Source organism: Bos mutus, chromosome 5 (assembly GCF_027580195.1).
Source record: "Bos mutus isolate GX-2022 chromosome 5, NWIPB_WYAK_1.1, whole genome shotgun sequence".
NCBI lineage: Eukaryota > Metazoa > Chordata > Mammalia > Artiodactyla > Bovidae > Bos > Bos mutus.
In genome coordinates, this window is record NC_091621.1 from 109,696,156 (window position 1) to 109,719,335 (window position 23,180).

The 23,180-nt window shown below is 55.4% G+C and overlaps 2 protein-coding genes across 3 annotated transcripts in view; both read left to right on the forward strand.

Moving 5' to 3' along the window:
* The first annotated feature begins 1,463 nt into the window (after positions 1 to 1,463).
* On the forward strand, positions 1,464 to 12,772 carry CBX6 (chromobox 6). Of its 2 annotated transcripts, none has more exons than XM_070371557.1 (5): positions 1,464 to 1,603; positions 2,737 to 2,780; positions 2,940 to 3,005; positions 3,149 to 3,215; positions 7,573 to 12,772. In XM_070371557.1, the coding sequence occupies exons 1-5, from the start codon at positions 1,580 to 1,582 to the stop codon at positions 8,569 to 8,571; spliced, it is 1,200 nt and encodes a 399-aa protein (XP_070227658.1). In that variant the 5' UTR covers positions 1,464 to 1,579; the 3' UTR covers positions 8,572 to 12,772. The 2 variants fall into 2 exon arrangements, with proteins under 2 accessions (XP_070227658.1, XP_070227657.1); XM_070371556.1 differs by lacking the exon at positions 1,464 to 1,603 and adding an exon at positions 2,380 to 2,557.
* NPTXR (neuronal pentraxin receptor) overlaps positions 9,098 to 23,180 on the forward strand; it is a 43,585-nt gene continuing 29,502 nt past the window's right edge. The window contains exons 1-8 of the mRNA XM_070370154.1: positions 9,098 to 9,192; positions 9,289 to 9,450; positions 11,055 to 11,166; positions 13,282 to 13,370; positions 13,501 to 13,597; positions 13,835 to 13,907; positions 15,212 to 15,297; positions 16,039 to 16,102. Of these exons, the coding sequence (XP_070226255.1) occupies positions 9,098 to 9,192; positions 9,289 to 9,450; positions 11,055 to 11,166; positions 13,282 to 13,370; positions 13,501 to 13,597; positions 13,835 to 13,907; positions 15,212 to 15,297; positions 16,039 to 16,102 (778 nt within the window). The remainder of the gene's footprint in view (positions 9,193 to 9,288; positions 9,451 to 11,054; positions 11,167 to 13,281; positions 13,371 to 13,500; positions 13,598 to 13,834; positions 13,908 to 15,211; positions 15,298 to 16,038; positions 16,103 to 23,180) is intronic.

The window sequence follows — 23,180 nt, forward strand, 5'->3', positions numbered from 1 at the left end:
GGCATCTTAAACATACCTTTTGTAGTAAGTTGAATAAGGCCCCACCCACCAAATAGGTCCCCAGAACCTATGAACATGATACTTTATATACTTTACATAATATGTAACTCTATGGTGAAAAGTACTCAGCAGATACAATTAAGGTAAGATATGTCAAGATGGGAAGATTGTCTTCAATTATTTGGGGGGCCCAATGTCATCACAAAGGTCCTTATTAGAAGGAGGTGGTCAGTCAGTCAAGGGAAGGCAAAAGTAAATATTAGAGTGAGCCAAGGAATGCCAGCAGCTTCTAGAAGCTGGAAGAAGCAAGGAATGGATTGTCTCCCTAGAGCCCAAAGACACAGATCTGGGCCTTCTGACCTCCAGAACTGTAAGATGAAACATTTGTGTTATTTCAAACCACTGGCCTGTAATGTTACATCACTGCTGTAATGTTACAGCAGCCATAAGAAATGAATGCATCTTTATCCCACCATGGGTAGCGGATGCCTTTCTCACCTCAGAGCTCCTCAGGCCTGGGCAACTTTGTTTTTGACAGTTGAACACAAAGCCTGAAAAAGGACTCACCGGAGCTGCTGAAAGAACCAACAAATGGGTTAATGCTTACCGGCTTCATCCAGCTGTCTGTGTTCTGCAGCCTGAGAACACACACACATTCATATCCACGTAGCTCACCTGTCCAACCACCTCCACCACCCCCAGGAGGGCAATTCTTTACTCACACAGAAGCCCACTTTGAGCTGGACAGCAAATAGCTATTTCTCAAGAGCATGTGGACTTTAAGAGGGGAGGGGGATCTCACCCAAGGTAATAATTGGACAAATTAGCAGGCTGGTAGGGATGAGGAACAGAAATTTTGACGTGGTTGACTTGAAACCACAAGAATTGGGGTTGCACCACAGGACATGTAAAAATCTTCTTTTCCAACAAATAAATAATGAAAGCAAGAGACAGCCCTGATCGGAACCACATCCCCAGCCCTCTCCACCTCCGTCTGGGTCCCACCACAGACAAACGATTGGGAAATTGTACTCAATGACGTCAAAAAAGGTCCATTTTATATCATTAAGGGAGAAAAGTGGATTCCAGCTAGTGTGAACAATGCGATCCCATTCTGTGAAAAGAAAGTATTTAAATACACATCTATACTACATATATATAACGTACAAGGGAGCATAGGTACGTGTGTTTATTAGGCATGGGACAGAGGCTAGAAGAAGATCCGTGAAGAGGTTAACGGTTGGATGGAGATTATAGACAGTTGCTTTTTTTTGTCTTACTTAAAAAATTGCAAAGAACAGGGCTGTTGGTGTTCTTTTAAAAAAAATAAAGTTTAAATAATTCAAAATAAAAGATATGGCGCTGTTTGTGTGGCAGGGCCGCTTTGTGCCCCTTCCAGGACAGCCGAAGTCTCCCTTTCCCTCCCCAAATAGGAAGCTGGGCTGTGGTCTCCCCGTTAGCAATGGCGGAACCATTAGAGGAACTGTAGGCGGCAGAAGGATGACGCGGCCAGGGGGCCTGGGAATCAGAAAACAGACAGACCTGACCGCGAAGGCGGCTTTTGCCGAGTGACCCAAGGATGACCCGCTTCGGGCCCAATCTGGTATGTAGGAAGCCTGTAGTCACCCCGCGGCCTCTTCTCCCTAGACCGCCCCCCCACCCCCAACCACCGCCACATCTTGCTCGCTGCGTCTTCACCCGACCTCCCTCCCGGTGAAGGCAGGTGCCCGCCCAAGACCCCGGCCGAAAACAAATCCAAGGGATCACCCCGACCTTCCTCGGCCCCATTCACCGCCTCACCCCACCCTTTCCTGCGGTGGCGTTTTTGTTTTAATTCATCTGAACTGGTTACAAAACCACACTCCCACGAATACATAAATAATGGATAAGGGGAGGGGGGGGGAGAGCAGTGTTTTAAAGAAATTCCCGCAGGGCCTGGCAAGGCAACAGCAAATGCATTTCTGCTGTATCATATTTAACTGTTTGCAAACTTCTTCTGGGAGGCTGAGCAGCGGCTGTAGAAATTCCACCCCCCCTTCACCGCCCAGGGCCCAGGAGTGACTGTAAGGGAGGGTTAAGAGGGAGAGGTAGTCAGCGGTCGGGGGCCAGGAAGATGGAGGGGAGAATGAGAAAGTGTTTGTAGGATTGAAGCCGGGGTGTCCACAACCCGGCTTCCCGCAGGCCAAGCATCTCCTTCCCCAGCTTCGGGGCCGCGGCTCCCCGAGCCAGGCTAGGCCCCTTTAAGAGCCAGCGCGCGCCCTGGTCCCGCGTGCGCTCACTTTCCCTAGCAACCGCCCCGGGGGAGGAGGAGGTCCTGGCAACGGCGCACCAGCCCGGAGGGTCACGTGACGGCCCGCAGCTGGAACGCGAGCGCGCGCCCTGCCGCGCGCCCGCCCGCCGAGCCTGAGCGCTGCGGCGCGTGCGCGAGCGGTGCAGCACCGGCCGCGGGAGCAGGGAGTATTATGGGCTGTGGGTGCCGCTGAGCAAGATGGAGCTGTCTGCAGTGGGCGAGCGGGTCTTCGCGGCCGAATCTATCATCAAACGGCGGATCCGAAAGGTGAGCCGCCTCCCAGGGCGGGACGCCTCGCCCCGCAGCCGAGGCCCGAGTCCGTGGGCCAGCTAGGTGAAGCGGTCCCGCTAACCTGGGCTCTCTCGCCCACCCCCGCGCCGTCGCCTCCTCGCGTCCCCGCATCTTCCCCACCCCCACTCTCCTCTTTTTTTCCTTCTCTTTTTCAGGGACGCATCGAGTACCTGGTGAAATGGAAGGGGTGGGCCATCAAGTGAGTGTCACGGGATCCAGGAGCGAGGGGGGAAGGGAGGCAGCGGACATCGGGGCCTTTTTTTTTTTTTTACCTTGGGGGGTGCGCACATTTGGTCCCTCGCATGTGCCTCTGCCTCTCTGGTTTTGTTTTTTATTTTGTGCATGTGTAACTCGGCAGGTACAGCACTTGGGAGCCCGAAGAGAACATCCTGGACTCGCGGCTCATTGCAGCCTTCGAACAGAAGTGAGTTTGGGAAGCTGGCAGGGGCGGTGGGGCCGAGGCTCGGCTGGGGCGCCGCGCGGGGAAGCGGGAGGGCCGGGGAGGGCAGCGCGGAGTGGGGCCCGGGAAGGGGCTGGGTTTTAACCTCGGGTGTTTCTCGGCCGCAGGGAGCGGGAGCGTGAGCTGTATGGGCCCAAGAAGAGGGGACCCAAACCCAAAACTTTCCTCCTGAAGGTAACCTGGCCCAGCCCCAACAGCCCCCTCTCGGGCCCCTAGCCCGGGCGCAACACGGGGCCTGCAGGGGAGGGACAGATCCGCGGCCGCCCTTGCGGGCGGGCCTTTCAAGAGGGGGGCCCCAGCTGGGCAGGGGGTGGTTTTGAGCCCCCGACGAGCCCCTGGCAGGCGGCCCTGGCCAGTTCCAGCTTCTCTGCAATAGGGGCCTGGGAATGGGGACGAGGAGGGAGGATGATCCTTGCTCACAAAACCAGGGTCTGGGGAGGCCATCAGGAAGAGGGTGGATGAGGCAGGTGGGGGCCTCTGCACGTGAGAGCTCTGCTGTCCCCCAGCCTTGAGCTGGTGGGGCTCTACCTGGAATTCACGTCCAGAGCAGGAGAGAATGTGATCTCCCTCATGGTGCGGAACAGGGAGAGGCTTTTGGGGTGGGGGGCTGCCTCCCTGTCTCTAGCTTGCCTCTCAGGATTTATTCTGCATGCCTTCCCTTCCGACAGGAGGATCGAACTTAAATTTGACCTTAAGTCACTTCACTTTGAGTTTTATCACCCAGACTGGGCCACTGGTTTTCAGTTATCCCCACTTCTGGCTGTGTCTGGAGGTTCTAATGAGGATGGAGGGGGAGAGAGTAAAAGCATGGCACATTGGCCTTGGCAAGGGAGGGAGACCTAGCTCCAGAGGAAGCCATCTTAGAGGTTTTTGGTGTTTATTTATTTATTTTTTTTAATGAGAACAGAGTCTGGGAAAGGAAAGTCGAGATGACCCAAGGTGGCAGGCAAGGCTGCAGGCAGTCTCCGTGGGCAAGCACTGTCTCCCCCCTAGTGCTAAGGTTTTCTCAAGGCCCCATCCCACCCTGACAACCTATGACTTTGTGGCAGTTGGCATGAGCAGGGCAGACGGAACTCTGCAGAAAAAAAGGCTGTGCAGAATGGCAGGTCCTCAGAATCTCCGATCTGTCCGAAAGGCTCAAAGCCCAGTTGGTGAACTCTCCAGCCCCCCACTTCCCTCAAAAGGACTGTACATGTGTATAAAGTTTGCCTCGGACTTAAAGCAGAAGTGAAAGAAATAATGGTTTCCAGAATTACATCCTTCTGTGACCCTTGTCTCCAAATTACACACATCTTAGGAGATTCGTGGAGCAATCTTAACCCTTGATGTTTCTTTTCGGGAGGGATGGGGCAGAGCAGCAGGATGCCAGTGGGCTGTGTGACAGCCTCTCACAGTGCAGCTGGAGTGCCCTCTAGTGGGGAAGCGGGTAACGGCCATAAGCATTGATTCAGAATGCTTTTCTTTTTTAAATAGCTGTAGTTCTGGCTGTGGGCCTCATAGTGTTGAGCCCCGACATGGATTATCTCCTTTCGATTGCTCAAAACCCCCCTACGAAGTAGGGAATGGTATCCCTCTTTTGCAGATGAGAAAATCAAGGCCCAAGGAAGGGACGTGATTTTACCTGAGCTCCCATCACCCAGCTTCCTAGCTTTATCATGTCTCCTTTTCTTAACCCTGTTCCTCAGGGAGTACACATCAGGTCAAGGAGAAAAGATGGACACACACAGGAAACTATGAAGGCTGCAGAGCTGGTGGGGCAGGGGACAGAGAGGCAGATGAGAGGACCTTGATTTGGAGACGAGATGAAATAGATACTCAGCATGAGAGAGAGATTTGCAAGGGGTGATGGAGATCAGCTTGGTCTGAACCCAAGAGGCAGTGTCTAGTAAACAAATCACACTCAGGTAGCACTCACTTGCTGCAGGGAACTATTCTGAAGAGAACAAGAGCCCATGAGGTAGGTTGCATTATCTGCATTTTATACATAGAAAAACTTGAGACCAGAGAGGTTAAATAACTTGCTTGTGATCATGGAGAGGGAGTGGTAGAGTCCAGGGCTTTATCTTCCACGTTATCTAGATGTAGTACATGCCAAGCCCTGGGAGCTATGCCCATCACCCCGTCAGAGTGCAATAAATGCACTGGCTGTGGTTACCATTTTTAATTCACAGGCAGACCCAGGTCTCACTTTCAAAGAATTCTCATCCTGGGGAGGGGAGAGGAGGAGGAGCATAAACTAACCCCCTTTGAAAAAACATTTAGAAATTACAAAGTAAGAAATTTTTTTGTAGAAAGGTTGGAAGCCATACATTAGAAAAAGGTTACTCTCAAAAGCACCACCCCTTGGATAGACAAGTCTAGCATTTCTCGAGTGATTGCTGTGTGCCAGGCGTTTTGCTAAGCAGGTAACATATACTATCTCATGGTCCCAGGAGTCCCACAAGCAGCCAGGGTTTCATCCTGGATCTGACGTTTGCCTTGCCTACATGCTTCACCAGTCCCCAGGGACCATGCATCGCTGCTGGACTCCGGCAGAATCGTAATTACAGAGGTCCTGGAGCCCCAGCAGCGTTCAGAGGGAATAAAGTCTAACCCCCAGGGTATTGGAAAGAGTGGGGAATCCCCTAAGCTCCCTTGGGGATGAAGCTGCAAAAAGCCCTTACTGCCTTGCCAAGGAAGGCTGGCTTTCCCCTGCCTTTGTCTGGGACTTGCTCTGAGCTGGAGGAGCTGGCAGCCCTGGCACAGGGAGGTTGGGCCCACATATGCTGCCACCTACTGGCTGGAGGGATTGTTAACTAAGCCACCCCAGGAGACGAGACAACTTGGAGGACATGTGCCTCTTCCACGTTCTAAATGACATCCTCACTTATTCAGCATTTAAGTCCACAAATAACTTCCTTCTGGGGCTTGTGGTCAGATACACTCTAGTCTTGTCTACCAGGCTACCTCCGGGGTTCTGATTAAGCGTCCAGCACCGTGGGGATGGGTGGTGGAGAGACCCCTAACCACAGATCACACTCTTGGGGACTCCAGAGACTGACCCGTGGGAATGTGCCCTTCCTCTCAGCCACCCCAGCTCTCTTGGCTGGAGACAGTCACTGCCTAACAATCTCCCCCACCAGGAGCAAGGGTATCTGTACAGAACCCAGACTGGTCACCCATCTCTACCCTCTGTCCAGCCATGGCTTTCCGTTCCCTGGGCCCTCTCTGCCTCCACCATTGGTCTTAGCAGTACCCCTTCAGCAGGCCACCTGGGCCTCCACAGACGCTTGGGGCATAGCTCAGGAAAGTCAAGGGTGTTTTTTGTTTGTTTTCCTACTGATGCTTCATCCTCCAAGATAGGGACCTAATCTGTGCTCCTCTGGAACCTGTACTTCCTTGCGTTGAATCACCCTGTACCCTAATTGCCTGTTACCTGTCTTTTCCTTGGATTGCTGCCCCCAGGACGTAGAAGCTGTGTGTGGTCGCAGCGGTAGCCCCAAGCAGCTGGCAGGTGACTCATTAGCACTTTCTTAGTGAGGGAAGGACTGGCCCCCGGAGGATGGCTTACCTAACCTTGTGAGTCTCTTACCCTGGACCTGGGGTCTCTGAGGGCCCTGCCACACACATCCTGCACCTTCCCTGAGGTAGCAGGTGAGCTGCTGCAGAGTCCTGGGGCTTTACACACTTCACACCTGGGACTGTGTGCAGCTGGGCTTAGGAGCCTGGTGCAGTAAATATCACTTGTTCCCCACAGACTTCTGCCCAGCCGTCCTGCCCCCAGGCCATCTTGGCACAGACTGTGGCAAGGTCCATCCCACCTCTTAGCCCATCCCCACCAAACTGATGCCAAGGAGGTTTTAGGTGCTGGCTTTGAAATCCGTTGGCACCAGTTTGCTCAGACCCAGGCCTTGAGCCAGACCCTGGGCAGACAGATGAATCAGACCCAGGAGGGGAAGTGCCAGGGGCTGGGAGTGAAGAGGAGGGCCCAAAGGTCTGCCCCCAGAGTTGAGGAGGTGAGACTGAGCTGGAGGTGCAGCTTGTTCAGAGGCAGAGAAAGGGCTCAGGGCATCTACAGATAGGTCCATTGGGCTGGGGTGTGGGGTGGAGCAGGGAGAGATCACCCTCTGCGTTTGGTCACCAAGAATTAGTCCATGGAGGAGTGCCAGGCTGGGCTGGGATCTTCCCAGGGCAGAAGTGGTCCGGGGCTTCTTTGCATGCAACATCCTGGCAGTTCCACTTCTGTGTGTCAGCAAGGACAGCCAGTGACTAGTTTGTCCCTGTGGCCCACAGCCGAGCTGGGAAAGTCAAGCCTTGCAAGTTGGGCCTGGATGAGGGTCTGCCTTGCTCCCCAGCCTTCTGCACTTTGCATCACCTGTCTGAACCTGTTTCTTTTTATCACTCAGGCAGGGGTAGGAGCACAGGCTGATTTTCTTAAGTGCCCTCAGGATGGTTTCTTGACCCCAGTACTCGTGGGTGGCCGAGGCAGGGGATGTCCAGAGGTCAGCGGGCAGCCCGAGCCCTCAGCCACCTGCCGCCCTCTGTCTCACAGGCGCGGGCCCAGGCCGAGGCCCTCCGCATCAGCGACGTGCATTTCTCCGTCAAGCCGAGCGCCAGCGCCTCCTCGCCCAAGCTGCATTCCAGCGCTGCGGTGCACCGGCTCAAGAAGGACATCCGCCGCTGCCATCGCATGTCCCGCCGCCCCCTGCCCCGCCCAGACCCCCAGGGGGGCAGCCCCGGCCTTCGCCCGCCCATCTCCCCTTTCTCCGAGACGGTGCGCATCATCAATCGCAAGGTCAAGCCGCGGGAGCCCAAGCGGAACCGCATTATCCTGAACCTGAAGGTGATCGACAAGGGCCCAGGCGCAGGCGGCGCCGGGCAGGGGGCTGGGGCTCTTGCCCGCCCCAAAGTCCCGTCCCGGAACCGCGTCATCGGCAAGAGCAAGAAGTTCAGCGAGAGCATCCTGCGCACGCAGGTCCGCCACATGAAGTTCGGCACGTTCGCGCTGTACAACAAGCCCCCGCCCGGCCCTCTGCAGCCCCCGCCTGCCGGCAAGACCGACATCACCGCCTCCCCCGGCCAGGGGCTGCTCCTGGCGCCCCCCAGTGCCCCCTACGACGCGCGCAGCTCCAGCTCCTCCGACTGCCCCTCGCCCGTCCCGCACTCCTCCGAGCCGGAGGACGCGCCCCCCAAGCTACTCCCGGAGACCACGAGCCCGTCGGCCCCCGACTGGCGGGAGCCCGAGGTGCTTGACCTGTCTCTCCCGCCTGAGGCGGCGGCCACCAACAAGCGGGCGCCTCCCGAGGTCCCTGCAGCTGCCAGCCAGGCCCTTCCCACCGCCCCTGAGCCGGCCGGCGCCGCCTCCGAGCCCGAGGCGGGGGACTGGCGCCCTGAGATGTCACCCTGCTCCAACGTGGTCGTCACTGACGTCACCAGCAACCTACTCACGGTCACTATCAAGGAGTTCTGCAACCCAGAGGATTTCGAGAAGGTGGCTGCTGGAGTAGCAGGCGCCGCAGCGGGGGGTGGCAGCAGCGGGGCGAGCAAGTAAGGGGGGCTCCACCAAGGAGGGGGGGCTGGGGGGCGCCCTCCTGCCCAAAGTCATACTCTTGCTCCCGCCCCCCACACTCCCCGCCCTCAGACAACCCCGCCTGTGCTTTGCTTGTTTCAAAAGGCTCGGTGTTGACCCCGGGATGGGGCTGGGTAGTTGGAGACCCCCTGAAGCCCAGTGGGAGGGGCAGGCCTGAAACGGGGTGGGGCTGGGGTGGGGGCGAGGGCACCGGGAAGTCCTCCCTCTTACCTCTTGGCACCTTCCTTGCCCACGCACAGTGGGGCCTGCCGGGTGGCTCCTGGGGAGTTTCAGAACCTGGGGTTCAGCTGCCCTCCCCACATCCCGCCCTGTCTCTCCCCAGCTTGCTTCCAGCTCTGGCGCACAGCATCTGATTTCTCGGTGCTAACCCCCGGCAGCTGCGGGGATCCTTCGGGGACCCCCATCCCAGCATGGGCACCGTCCCTTTCCTTCCTCCAGATAACCCGGGAAGGAGGGGCAGGGATGGGGAAGCCAGGACAGAGTGGAGATGAAGGCGGCCGTGGCCCCTCTCCTCCCCTTCTCCCCACCCGTGCGAGGGCGGCAGGAGCTGGGCCCACGTTTGGACCGCCCAGGCGGGCCCCCGTGGGCCCCGCCCACCCATCTCTTTCCTAATTTCTGTCTTGAAGGTGGGAGGGGCTGGCACGAACCTCGCCTGCCATGGCCTCCGGGCGTCTAAAGGTCCCTCAGTTTCAACCAAAGGTGCTACAAGAACCTGCAGCGCGGACTTCCGGCTGCGCATGCGCCTGCCGTCTCAGGCGCGTCCGCGTGTATCCGTATCTGCGTGGGGCCCCGGACCTTCCCTGGCCATCAGCCGGGCCTGGGACCTGATCCAGGTCCAAGGTGTTTGCTGCGGAGGCCTAGCTTCCCGGCGCGCGTGTGCAGGGGCGGGGCGCCCGACCCCTGCCTTTCTCCTTTGGGGTGGTCGGACCTAGCATGATGGGGACTGAGGCCGAGGGGAGACAGGCCCCCGTCCCAAGCTGCTGCTTCCTCTTGGCTGTTTGCGGGGAGTTGGAAGCCTGGACACCGTTCTTAGGGTCTCCGGCTTCTCCCCTCCCTGCCCCCTCTCTCTTGCTTGTGATCGCCCAGGCTCTGTCACCACCCAGCCTTCTCCAAGCAGCAGGAGGCCTCCACTGCTCTAGGCAGCTTCGTTTGCTGCTGCAGCCTGGAAACGAGTTGTCCACGCCAGTGGCAGAGACCAAAACCCCGGTTTTAGGCCGGGTGTTGGGAGGACAGACTGGCCAAAGCTGGGGATAGACGAGGGGGCCCGGTGTCCTTCAGGATAGCGGGCATGTGCAGGACCCGGGGTCTGGGGCACAGGGAATGCAACCCCGCTGGCCAGCCCTGGGGCACTGCCTGGGCGGTTTGCAACGAGTGGGAGTCCTTACTGGTGGCTCGAGGTGGCTTCCTGGTGTGTCAGCTTAGAACCAGTGATGTTAGAAGGAGGACGCAGAAAGGGAATTCCGGGTGGTTAACAAACGCCTTGGCCCTAAGCATGGGGAGGACTCTGTCTTCCGACTCTCCCTGCCAGATTGTGGCAGGGTCCTCTGACCCTCCCCGAAACATTGATAGAACGAGGGTGGTCACAGGGTTTGGGTGTCTGGAGCTCCTGACCCCTCCCCATCCTGCCCTTCTGTTGGCTCCGTGGCCGTCCAAGTGCCAATTGGCTTCGCCCCAAATAAGGGCTGGTATTTCTCCTCTGTCCTTAGAGGGGATTCCCCCCCCCCCCACACACACACACACCGACCCCCACCCCAGGTGCGTGTCCACCTGGGTGCCAGTTACAGGTGTTTCCAGAGACCATAGAAATGTGTTTTCCTGAGAGTCCTTGTCATTCGTGACCTTTTTTGTAAAGAAGTTGTGTTTTCAGAGGTGATTTTATGACAGGAAAGTGAAAGAATTAGTTTTGCAAAAAACAGAAAAAAAAAGAAAAAAAAAGGGGGGGGAAGAAATAGAAAAAAATATTGTGGGATTCCTATGGGGTTGGGGAGGGTGGGGAGAAAGATATTTAAAGAAAAACTAGTAACGCAGCGATTGCACAGCTGAGGCGGCAATGTTAGGAACGTGGACAGAGGCCTAGGCCCAGTTGGGAGGGCGCCCCCACCCCGGCGACAGCCCCTCTCCTTGGCCCTAGACAAGTTAAGCCCTCCCTCCTGTGCTCTGCCCAGGTTCCACTCTTGTCCCAGCTCAGACGGAAGGATGACCCCTGTTCCCAAAGGAACTTGCCAGAAGCTTCAGGGGCCAGGCAGGTAGAGCTGAGATTGGGGGAGGTAGGGGTCAGCAGGGGTTCCACTGTTGCCGGGACCCAGCGTTGGTGACTCTCCAGGAAGGCTGGTGAGTGGGTACAGTTGGGTTCCTTGCCCCCCTGGGAGAGCCTTCGGTGGTGATCATGGTGGGTTGGGGGTAACCCTAGGGAGAGGGTGTGTCCGCCCCGTCTCTTTCCACAGGCAAGTCGCTGCCCTGGACCCCCAGCTGTGCAGCCCTGCCCCAGCAGAGGCACGCATGCGCATGGCTGTCTCCCAGGCTGGCAGCTCCCCTGGGGGCCCAAGTGGGCACCAGGTCAAGAGCAAGCGGAGCCCTCCTTACCTCTCTCCCAGGGTGGCTCTGAGCCAGGCCCAGTAGCCCCCACCACACTTGCACAGACCAGCCTCCCATGGGCCCTCCCTCCCCTGCTGCTGCTTTTCCGTTTGCCTAATTACCAAGCAGAAGTTGCAGTTTGGTTGGCTTTATTTTTTGTATGTGAAAGACCCCTCAAGACCCGGTCTTCTTCCTTGTTCAATATTGGTTGGGGTCATCTCCCCTTAATGCCACCCTCTCCTCGCCCCCATGACATAGGAAACAGATGAGGTCTGGTGTCTGGTTTGAGGGGGGAACTTGGAACCCGTCCCTGTCTCATTCCCCTCCCAGATACTCAGTTTGCCCGTCTGTGAAATGTGTGTATTGGGCAGCATGGCCTTTTCCTAAAGCATGGCCTTTTCACCTGTTGGTGTCCAGGCAGCTGCTGAGGATTAGGTGGTGGTGGAGGTTGCTGGCACTGGGGCCTCTACTCCCACAGCTGCTTTTCATTCTCACCCTGCAAGGGGGTCAGGATCAAAATGGGCTCCAGCAGAGCCCAGTGAGGCAGGCAGAGTGGGAAGGGTCACCCCACTTCCAAGGCCAGGAAACTGGGCCTCTGAGAGGCAAAGCTGCTTCATTGGAATGAAGAGCCCAGCTGCTCTGGCCTTTCGGGGACAACCTTTGAAAGGTGGAGTCCAGGGCCCTGGAGCTACCACAAAGCCAGGGGCTTTCCCTGAGCCAGGCAGTCTTGGGTGAGAGGTCAGCCCAAAGGAGGAAGCTGTTGGCTCGGGGAACTGGGCCACCACCAGCCTTTCTAGTCTCCGGGTGGACCCAAGTGGACACACTGCCTTTTGTGTCTTTAGGGGTTTTGTTGGTGGTTGTTAGTTTTGTGTTTTGGGAGGTTTTTTTCTTTTCTGGTTTTTTTTTTTTTTTTTTTTTTGCACTTGGCCCATGCCGGACAGTGGGACCCGCCTGGTCAGTTCCACTTTCAGGCTCCCATGCACTAGCCCAAGGCAGCCTCTTGGGGGCTTGTATGGTTTAAGGAATCACTTTTGAAAAAAAAAAAAAAAAGGAAAGTGTTTAAAGGTTTTTTTTTTTTTTTTTTTTTTTCTGTCTGCATCTCCTCTCAGATTGAGAAAGCCCAGAATTAGGGGCTACCACTCCAGGAGAGAGGGAGGGTGTCCCCATCCTGGCCCTGTCTTACTGATAGTTGCCAAGACACCAAGATGGGGACAGGCTGGGTGGAGACCTAGGTACCCATTTCCCAGGCCTGTGGGGTCACCCCATCCTGCCTTGAAGGAGTCAGCACCCCACTCCAGCAGTGGGTGAGTGCCTGTTGTATGCAGAGCTTCAGTTAGGCAAAGAGGGGCTGGTGGTCTAATTGAGGGACCCCTTGCAAGAGGCCACAGTACAAGGAACCAAGGGTTCTGGGGCCTCCCCTTGCTATTGGGTGGAGTAGAGATGGAGACTTCTTGTTGGTTTTAATTTAAAAACGCAAAAGCCTAAAGAAATGTATCTTATAATTTTTTTTTAATTTTTGAAAAGCTCATTTAATGAATTGTGCACGAATGAATTCTATATATATAAAATATACATATATAGCTCTATATTTGGGGAGGGGTGCTATCTCTTTTTTCTCTCATTTTAAAAATGAAGTGTTGTTGCCTTTGTCTGTGGTTCAACCATCCAGCTCCCAGCTGGCTAAACTTTGCCTCCAGTGGTTCAAGACAGGAAACTAGTGGGGGGAGCGGGAGACCGGAGACGCGGGGCGGGGGTGCCACCCCAGCACGGGGCTGGGCCTCCGGGCCACCTGCTCCTCTGCCAGAGGTCACGGGTGGAGAAATGCCTTGTGTGGGCTGTGGGTTTCGGTTCTGTTGTTCGGGAATTGGTTGTTTCTGGGCCGGGGGAGGGGGGTCTGTGCTACTCTCGTCTTGTATGTTTTGTTCTGCTGCTCTTCAATATCGTATCAATGCCAGGAAGGGGGCGCGGAAAGCCTCTTTGGCCCCCCCCCAAATAAATTGTCACATTCCGAAGCTAAGCTCTAGCCCCTGGTCTGTCTTGTTTCTTCTGGCTGGGACTGTGATCTAGAAAGCTCAGGCCGTGCCTCCCCCATTGCAGCGAGGAGAGGGGGTCCTGGCCCTCAGCAGTGGTGGGCCAGTGCTCCAGCCCATTTCCAAGCTCTCCCTCTCCTACCCCGCCTCCACCTTGTAAGTAAGCTAAACTTGAAGGGAGTGCCCCCTACACAGGTAAAGCGACGTGTGTGCCACATCTTGGAACCTGGAGACTACCTGGTCGGCGGGCACGTGGGGGGGTGGTGAGGGTCCCACCATTGCCCAGTCCCCAGGTCCTCACAGCACCTGCAGAGAGGGCACCCCCCGGGGGCTGGATCCCTAGCCAGCGGGTCACCACAGAGCCTGGGAGGGAGCAGGCTAGGGTAGGGGGCACTGAGCTAGACCCTTGCCAGCGGTGGTGGTGGTTCAGTCAAGTTGTACCCGAGTCTGTGACCCCATGGACTGCAGCACGCCAGGCTTCCCTGTCCTTCACCATCTCCCAGAGCTTGCCCAGACTCGTGTAATTCCTTTGCCAGTAAAAACCAGTGTTAACAAGAAGCTGCTTCAGTTCAGAGAAACCTGTTTGCTGGGTGTTTGTGCGCCTTCTCTAATGAGAATAGTGGACTGAGGAGCGTGTCGGACGCCGCGAAAGCATCAACCCCCTGCAGACGCTGGAGCCCTCACGGGTCTGCTGTGAGCAGCACCTCTGTCCATCTGTAGCCACTCATTTGTCAGGCCTGAAACAGGTGTTGCCTTCCAGCCCTCCCCTTCCCCACCGCCCCCACCCCCTTGTTGTGTAAGCCCCAAGGCTGGCCTCTCCAAGGTGTCCCCACCCTGCGCCCCCACCCCACCTGTCCTGACCCCAGCTCCTCTGACAAAACCTCCATGATCTGCTGTGCCCTCCCGGCACCTCACCTCAGGGGGCTGGCAGCCCTGCTGAGAATCTTCAGGAAGCCCACTGCCCTCGGGATCATGTCCCAAGTGTCCCCCACCCCCCCGGCCACACACACACACACACACACACACACACACACATGTTCACACACACACACACACACTGTACCCAGGGAGAGTGCCCTGCCTGAGCCCCCATCCCTGTTCTGGCCTGAGGTCTTGGCCCTCCCGTCCCTCAAGGCGGGCGAGGTCTTCATCCCCAGCCTCACCCCCTAGGATCCATGCCTGACACCTTTTCTACTAAGTGTCACCAAGCTCGGGCCTCCTCCCTTGTTAGCACCGTCAGCGAGGCTTGAGAGTGGCTGAGCGGTCGACGTGGGGCCCCAGTGCCACTCGTCCAGCTGGCCGAGGTCCAACAGGAGTGTGTTTCTGTCTGAGAATGGTCTAGAAACAGAAGTTGGGCAGGGGGGTGGGAAGGTGGGGGGCGGGGGGAGATGGGACCCCGGGTCGAGTCGGGGCTCCGAGACCCGCTCCCACTTTGTCATCTCGCCCAGTTCAGGGTTCCATCCTCCAAAAACCCCCATTTGGTACTTAAACAGCAATAACCTGAGTAGTCAGCACACCGGCTGCCTGTCAGGCCTCTGTGAGCTCTCTGCCTTCCCCTCTCACGCCCTGCCCACCCTCCCCAGTGCCCAGGGTGATGAGCCAGTGTCACAGAGGAGGGCCAAGGATAGAAGAAATTCCTTGGCCCCCTCAGTGGCACAGCAGAGGGGGGCTTCCCCACCCCCACCCTTTTCTCTCTGGGGTTGAGACCATGTGGGCTGCCCTTGTGAGGGGCAAGCATCTCGTTGCAAGCATCATGTTCAGGGCTTAGCATCTCGATTGCCCCTTGTCACAAGTCCTGGGGGCCTTCTCTCAGCAGCCCAGTCCATCTATTAGCTGTGGATAAATGAGTGTGACCTCGGCAGCTTCTTAAGGAGGATGGGAGGGTTTGTGCCAAAGCTTGGGCAAGACCACACAGCTGGGCTCAGGGAGCCCAGCGTGCCCCGCTTGAGGTGAATCAGCACCCTGGCATCCTGCCGAGCTGGTGCCTCGTCCACCAGGCGAGCGGCCCCCTCCCCTCACCCCACCCTATTCCTGGGCGTCACCGGGAGTGAAGGTCAGCCGTGGGGTGCAGCTTAGGAGCCAGGTAAGGCGGAGGGGTTGAGATGCAGTGAGAATGACAACTTTGCAGATTTATTGTCATCCCATAGAAGCTGAAAGTGTGCTGCTATTTCTGTCCTTGTTACGCTGTCACTGAGGTGAAGGGGGTCAGAGTGGCAGCATCTAAATGCCGAGCACCCCCGAGGCTGGAGCCCAAGCCTGTCTGCACCCTCTTTGTTCAGGCTGCTATCCTCTGAGGGCTCACGCTTCAAAAGGTCTCTGCTGGGAGAGGCCAAGCAGGGACAGCTCGCCCGTAGGGCGGAACCCAGAAGGGAGCAGAAGTGAGCGGGGGTCCTGGCCTCTGGGCATTCATGCGCTCTGAGCCTTTGAGAGTCAGAGGAGGGACAGAGGCCAGGACTTGAAATCACTGCGTGAGCTCTAATGAGGCCTGGACGTGGCCCAGGCAGTGGGAGGGGGGTGACAGGAAGTGGGCACAGAGATTTGGAATATTGAGGATTTGGTGATTGGGTTTGAGTGTGGACTGCCCTGGTGGCTCAGACAGTAAAGGTCTGCCTACTATGTGGGAGACCCGGGTTCGACCCCTGGATTGGGAAGATCCCCTGGAGAAGGAAATGGCAACCCACTCCAGTGCTCTTGTCTGGAAAATTCCATGGACGGAGGAGCCTGGTAGGCAACAGTCCATGCGGTCACAAAGAGTTGGACACGACTTCACTTTCAAGTGCTGTGAGAGGGACCCTCTGAAATACCTCCTTGGTATCTGGTGCAGGTAAAGGAGTGGGTGTTGTCATCATGGGCTGGGGGGCCGGCGAAGGAGTCAGCCTGGGAGGGAGGTGAGTGTAGTTTGGGACACCTTGGATGGATATCAGGCAGAGGAGCCAGGAGGAATTTTCATGCAGAGGTTTGAGACGTGGAGTGAGTTCCTTCTCAGGCTTTCCCCGTAGCTCCAGCAGGTTAAAAATCCGCCTGCAATGCAGGAGATGTGGGTTCAATTTGTGATGCAGGTTGGGAAAGCTCTCCTGGAGGAGGAAATGACAATTCACTCCAGTATTCTTGCCTGGGAATTCTCTTGGACAGAAGAGCAGTGGACTATAGTCCATAATGTCAAAAAGAGCTGGACACAACTTAGGGACTGAGCACGCACACCTACCTCCCAGGTGCTGCTGGAGAAATCGGTCCCTTTGCTGAAGAGCCTTTGCCCCCAGGTGGCCCTCAGCTCTGAGATGACTGGTCACCAGACATTCTGGAAGGACCACTGGGGACTTAGGTGCTTAGCTGCTGAAGCCATTGGGATATACAGCCCCTGCCTGCCACCCCTACCCTCCCAACTTTATGCCTTTCATCTGAGTGAGGTTATAAAGTAGGTGGCTGGGGGATGATGAACCCCATCAGATAGGCGAGGAGGTGGAGCAAGGGACTTCCCAGGGTCACTCAGAAGCAGAAGAATGGGAGCTGGATCTTGGGTATGATGGATGGAACCTTTAAGAGCCAACTGCTGCGCAGTACTGGAGACACCAAAGAAACTAGAACATTCTTTTAAATACCCAACTGAGCTTCCAAGAGAGTAAAGAAATCCCCAGGGACTAAAAACAAACAAAGAGGAAGCCAAAATCGGGGTGACGAGCGGTTGCCAATCCTTCGGGGGGGTCTGTGGTGGCTTGGGGACAAGGGTGGAGAGGTTGTTGACCTTTGCTGATCTTGGTAACTGAGGAGCTTGGATTTTACATCTATGTTGGGATGGGAGACAAGGCCTTGGGTCCCTGCCGAGAGAGTTTTGGAACTAAGACACCTGAGTAAAGCTGGATCCATATCCTCAGTGAAAGAGCAAACGGAAAAGAAATAATCCTTTTGCAAAAAAGCAGAAGAAGTTGTCAAAGAAGTTGGCTCATTTTGGGCTCTGTTGGAAAAATAGAAATCGAGTCTCTCTCGAGAAATTCTAACTCTAGGCGTTCCCTCACACAAAATGTGAGGTTTGAATTTGCATTGCCCACACGGTCCCAGAACTCCTAAGTCTGGAAATTAATATAAAAAGCAAACACGGGGTGGTTTACACCCACAGAGCAGGTGGCAACAGCAAAGGCAAGCCTCTCTGGAGAGACATTCCCACAGCAAAGGCCACGTGGGCTACTCACAGATAAAGCCTTGCTAACACGAGCTCTCAATTCCAAATTACAAAACATACAAAGAGGCAAGCCACAAACCGCAGAACAACAAACAGCACATATAGAATCCTGCATCTGATGTGTTATTTTCAAGCACACACCGAAGGTTTCCAAAAAAGATCGTGAATACAGGATGTAGTAGGACATGAAGCCAGTCCCAATAAATTTCAAGAAATTGGTGTCACAGATCACATTTAATTTAAAAATCAATAGCAAAAACTTAACTGTTAATTAAAGACAAAACCTCATGTATTTAGACAGAAGCCCAGATCTCTCATTCCTGTGCATTTTTGTCCCTTCCCAAACTTCTGAAGTCTCTTTGGAACAGTGAGATTCCAGGATGGATGTGAAAGTGTTGGTCAGATGGCAGGCACACAGGAGGGTCACAGCCAGTCTGAGTTGAAGCTGGATATGGGAACAGGTCCCCCTCTGATCTCTAGACAGGATGTGATCATTAGAGCCAAAGACCAAAGTCCTCTCTGTCTTTTCCAAAAAATGGGCTCAGTGGGTGACAAAGACACGAGCCTGCATTTAAAAGACAGCCATCAGCCTTTATGAGCCAGAGGGTCTGGGAAACATTCTTGCAGAGCCAGGGTGGGCTGCTAGGAATGGGACAGAGCAGGTGGTGGGGGTTCTTAGCCCCGCTGCCAACAAGCCCCATGCTCTTTTGGGATGGATTTGGAGGTCCCAGGGGTTCTCTGTGAAGGCTTGGATACTCCCATCTGTGAGCAACAAAATAGGACACACTTTGGAAGAGGCACACGTGGCCTCTGTCCCCGACGGGGACTCATTACAGTGATCATCATCTCACTGGCTCCCCGGGCCATCCGTGCGAGTGCTCACAGCTCAGTTTCCACGCAGTGGTGTCCTAATGGAGGCTTGCTGTTCTCACCATCCCTGGCTCCCTCCCGTGCTCATCTGCCTGCCTGCCTTTGACAACTCAGGCACTGTAAAGAGACCCTTGTCCAGGTTCAGGTGGCCAGGTCACTCCCTTCTCAAGGTCTCCATGCTCCTCAGCAGTAAAAGAGGCCAGGACTCCTTGCTTGGCACGGTTCCTTGGGAGGACTGAATGGAGTGAGTGTGAAAAGCATTTGCTCAAGCACCACATGGCTAAGAAGGGACGCAGATCTTCCTGACCTGTCTGGCCAGGATTGACCACTCCTCTGACTTCCCATCCTGGCGTTCCAGCCTCCCGCTTGCCAATTCTTGATGCCTTCCTCCCGGGGAACAGCTTGTCAGTGGTGGAAGAGCAGTGGAGGGGTCTGAGCTCTGCCAGCTGTGTGATCTCAGGCTGGTCGCTCATGCTCTCTGAGCCCCTGTAACCTCTTCTGTAAAGTGGAGGGGAGCGCTTCCTCTCATTATCTTTTCCAACTCAGAATGACTCTAAGGGTAACTAACGAGTACGGAGTGGACCTTTGGAGGACTGACTCATTAAATCCTCAGCTTCCAGAGAGCACAGTGAGAACAACACACAGATGAGGGAGGAACTGAGGACTCAGAAAGGCAAAGTAACTTGCTCAAAAATTCCTACGTGGTAGAGCTGGGGTGTGAACCCATGCAGTCATACTTACCCACCAGGCTAGCATCCTCCCTGTGTAGCCTGGTGAGGGCTCAGTCACTGGGCCTGGACTGCCTGTCTGAGTGGGACCCTGGGCACATTGCTATCTCTTCTGTGCCTCTATCTCCCCATCTATAAAATGGGGGGTGAGAGTAATCCTCCCTTCCTCCTGGGACTGCAGGGAACTCTGCTGAGGACTCCAGGGGCCAGGCTCTGAGCTGCACACTCGGGTTTCAGTCCAGTCTGAACCCTCCCACAGTGCAGCCAAGGCAGCTGGAGAGAGAGGTTGAGTCACTTGCTCCAAATGGTACAAACTTGCGAAGCTGGACTTCAATCCCAAAGCCCCAGCTTCAAAGTCTGTGCTATTAACTACCCTGCTCTACCTCCTATGAGGCCCTCAGACTCCAGGTTCAAAACCAAATTCCAGACTGCAAATTGGCAGCCCCCCCACGGTCTGCCTGACTCACCACCCTCCTTGATGGGGGCCTGAACCCTGCATCTCTTCTTTGACTCATCCCTTCCCAGCTAGTCCTCAGCATCATGACTAATTGACCCCTGAATGGAAAAAACCATTCTGATCCCTCCCTTCCTCCTCAACTCTGCTGCCCAGCTCAGTCCAGACCCCAAAGGTGAGGATGATGGATACCAAGAACGCCCATTCTAGAGTGTAGACTTGCAACGGAGCTAGACAAAAATGCTCTTGGTCCCTCAGCTCGCCCAGGCTATGGGGCTACCAAGCCACGTGGAGGTGGGGTTTAGAGACAGCTGGGAAAGGGAGTTGTCTTTAGAGACAGTTGACATCACTCACCAACTTAAGCCAGGTGAGGGGGCTTCAGAGAGTGGGAGAGCACAGTGGCAGGTGTCCACCGGGTTTTGGGAGGTGGGTGACTGGGGAAAGGTGAGAGGCTGGCTGAGTCCCCTGTTTCTGCGAGGCAGGAAGAGACTGAACTGCTTTGGGGATGGTCTTTACCCCCAGCACTTGGGGGCCAGGATGCAAGCATATCTCCTGGGGTCCATGCCTGGAACTTTGCAGAAGGTGGCTGGTTTGAGGTCACTGGATTAGGATCTAACCCCAAGAGGATTGGGGGTGGGGAGAAAAAGGAAGGGATGGATACATGATCTTATCAAAAGACTTCATGTTGGGTGGGTGGACCTCGATGATAGGCGCTGAAGAGGGGTTGTGCAAGCCAAGGAATGCTGTGCCCAGGTGGGAACTGCAGGTGGGACATTCCTAGTGATGGAGGGACCCATGAAGAACCCACAAAAGTGCCCCTAATAGAAAAAGCACCAGCTTTCAGGTGATCATCTGACCCACCTGAAAACACTGATCTCCTGAGAACATCTGAACCAGACAAGCCAGACTTACCTTGTTACCTCTCTCTCCTCCCTGCCCCAATCTCCCACCCTGGAGAAACCAGAGGCAACTAGTAGGGGAAAGGGCAAGGGGAGAGCAGACCAAATTGGGGTCTTAGAGCAGAATCCCACCGTGCCTCCTTCCGCATTATATAGGTCTTTGAGTTTAAGGCAGACTTGAGCTGGGGGAGAGGAGAAGCTTTGGCTAGAGCTTAGAGCTTTGCCATTAGACCCAACTGTTTCAACATCTAAAAGTAGGATAAAGCCCCGAAGCGACTGAACAAGCTATGAAATATGCCCAAGACCTCATCCAGAGGTAGGGAAGTTTGGGTCAACAGAACAGGTTAACAGGGCAGCCACTGAGAGTAAAATTCTTTCTGCTGCTTCCCTCGAAGCACAACTCATTCTGTGTGTCCCGTCACTGCCTCAGCCTCCTGCTGCTGCTGCTGCTGCTAAGTCGCTTCAGTCGTGTCCGACTCTGTGGGACCCCACAGATGGCAGCCCACTAGGCTCCGCCGTCCCTGGGATTCTCCAGGCAAGAACACTGGAGTGGGTTGCCATTTCCTTCTCCAATGCATGAAAGTGAAAGTGAAGTCGCTCAGTAAGTGTCCGACTCTTCGTGACCCCATGGACTACAGCCTACCAGGCTCCTCCGTCCATGGCATTTTTCCAGGCAAGAGTACTGGAGTGGGTTGCCATTGCCTTCTCCCCTCAGCCTCCTAACAGGCCCTTTTACTTTCTTCTCCTGTTCCTACCCTGGGCTTCCCAGATGGCTCAGCGGTAGAGAACATGCCTGCCAATGCAGGAGATGTGGGTTCAATCCCTGGATTGGAAAGATCCCCTGGAGAAGGAAATGGCCACCCACTCCAGTATTCTTGCCTGGGAAATTCCATGGACAGAGGTGCCTGGTGGACTACAGTCCATGGGGTGGCAAAAGAGTCAGACATAACTTCCCGTTTAAACAATACGATACAATACAATCGTACCATACCCTGACCCCATCCCAGTCTACCAGGGCTTCCCTGCTCAGCCAGGGAGACAGTCCATCCTAGTGATCATGAGGTTGGATGTCTGAGTTAGGACCCTAGCTCCTTGACTTGCAGCTGTGTGATCTGAAATAAGTTGCCTAATCTCTCTGTGCTCAGTATCACTGCTGCAACAGGGGGATCGTGATAGCCACACGCCTGTTCCACCGAGGCCTTGTGAGGCTCTTAATGATTACTTACAAAGGCCTTAGGAACATTGTAAGAAGGATCCCAGTGTTAGAGATCAACACTGTTCTCAAATGCTTCCTCCTTGCTGTGCAATCTTGGCAAAGTCCCTTTTCTCCCTGTTTCTCAGTTTCTGAAAAATAAACCGTGTGTGGGTACAATTTTTTTGTGGCTGCAGCTAGTGCTGGTGGCTGACAAACTTCAGTGAGGAGAGAGATCCAAGCCTGGACCCACCCCACGATGGGCCGAGAAGAGAGCTAGCAGGCTCTGCAGGCAGGAGCATGGGAGGGTCGAGCAGGCAGGACTGCCCACTCTACCCTGGTCTCATGCCTTCTGCCTTCTTCTAGCCTCTGGGAGAGTCTCCCCAACCTGCCCCCTCTTCCCATAGGGATCACCTTGGGTACCCTGGGCTAGATCAGGAAACAGATGGCATTTGAGGGGTAGCTGCCAGGTACCCTTGGCTCCTCGCTGGATACAAGTGAAGAGCCATCCAGGTGAGGTCCCAGGTACACACCCCCTTGGTCTTGAGCCCCATCACACACCTCTGTCTGGCCCTGCAGTGTTCACCTGCCCTCCTTCAGCAGCTGGCCTTTTGTCTTTCACCATGTCTGTAGGCAGCACAGGACTGCTCCTACCCATTTTACAGACTAAGGAAAGAATGTTCCCTAAAACTCAGCTTTCCTGCCTCCATGTGCTATAGCTACAGAGTCAGGGATCATCAGAAAAGTGCCCTTTGGGGACTGCGCTGGCAGTCCAGTGGTTAAGATTCCACACTTCCAATGCAGGGGGCGAGGGTTTGATCCCTGGTCGGGGAAACTAAGATCCCACCCACATGCCATGCGGTGCCGCCAAAAAAAAAGGAAAATAGCCTTTTCTAGAGGAGCTGGAGTCACAGCCACCAGCCCTGAGGTTCCATCGTGCTTGGATGGAAATACACCCTGAACACAGGCAGGGAGCCAGTGACCCAGATACGAAGCAGACGTGGTACCAGACCTCAAGAAGTTCTTGAGCTGGGGAATGCAAGTTACAGGCGAATGCAGTGAAAACTGGTGCTGGGGCCGCTGGTGAGGGCAGGAGGGGCGCTGCGGATCTAGGTGGGCTCCTGGGCTCTGCCTGGGAACTGCCTGGAGAAGAGGGTAGAAGGGGATGGGACTAAGCCAAGGGCGGAAGGAAGCTCCCAGGACATACTGCTTCCTCACTGGGTGGGGCTGATTGGCCCAGTGGAACAGGCGACATGGTTCAACTCCCAGATGGACACCCACTGACTAGGGGACCCTGGGGAAATGAACGAATCCCTCTGATTTCAACTTTCTTATTGTTAAATGGGGACGGTTACAGTATGGAGCTCCTAGGTTGCCACCGGTCAGGGTTAGGCAGAGTAAAAAGTTCAGGGGAGGAGGAACCGGGGGCTGTTGGGATGCTGATGAAACAGTGAGAGCCCCGGCCCTTACGTCCTCAGAGAGAGGACGCAGCCTTATTAGGCAGCCGCTCCTTCTGGTCCTTCTTGGCTGGACCTGGACTCAAGCTTACACGCTCCAGCCAACTCCCAGGCCCCCCACAAGGAGGACACCCGTTTCCTCCTTGATTCTCAGCTCCTCCCAAGCTGAGAACAGATGTCCTCGCTTCC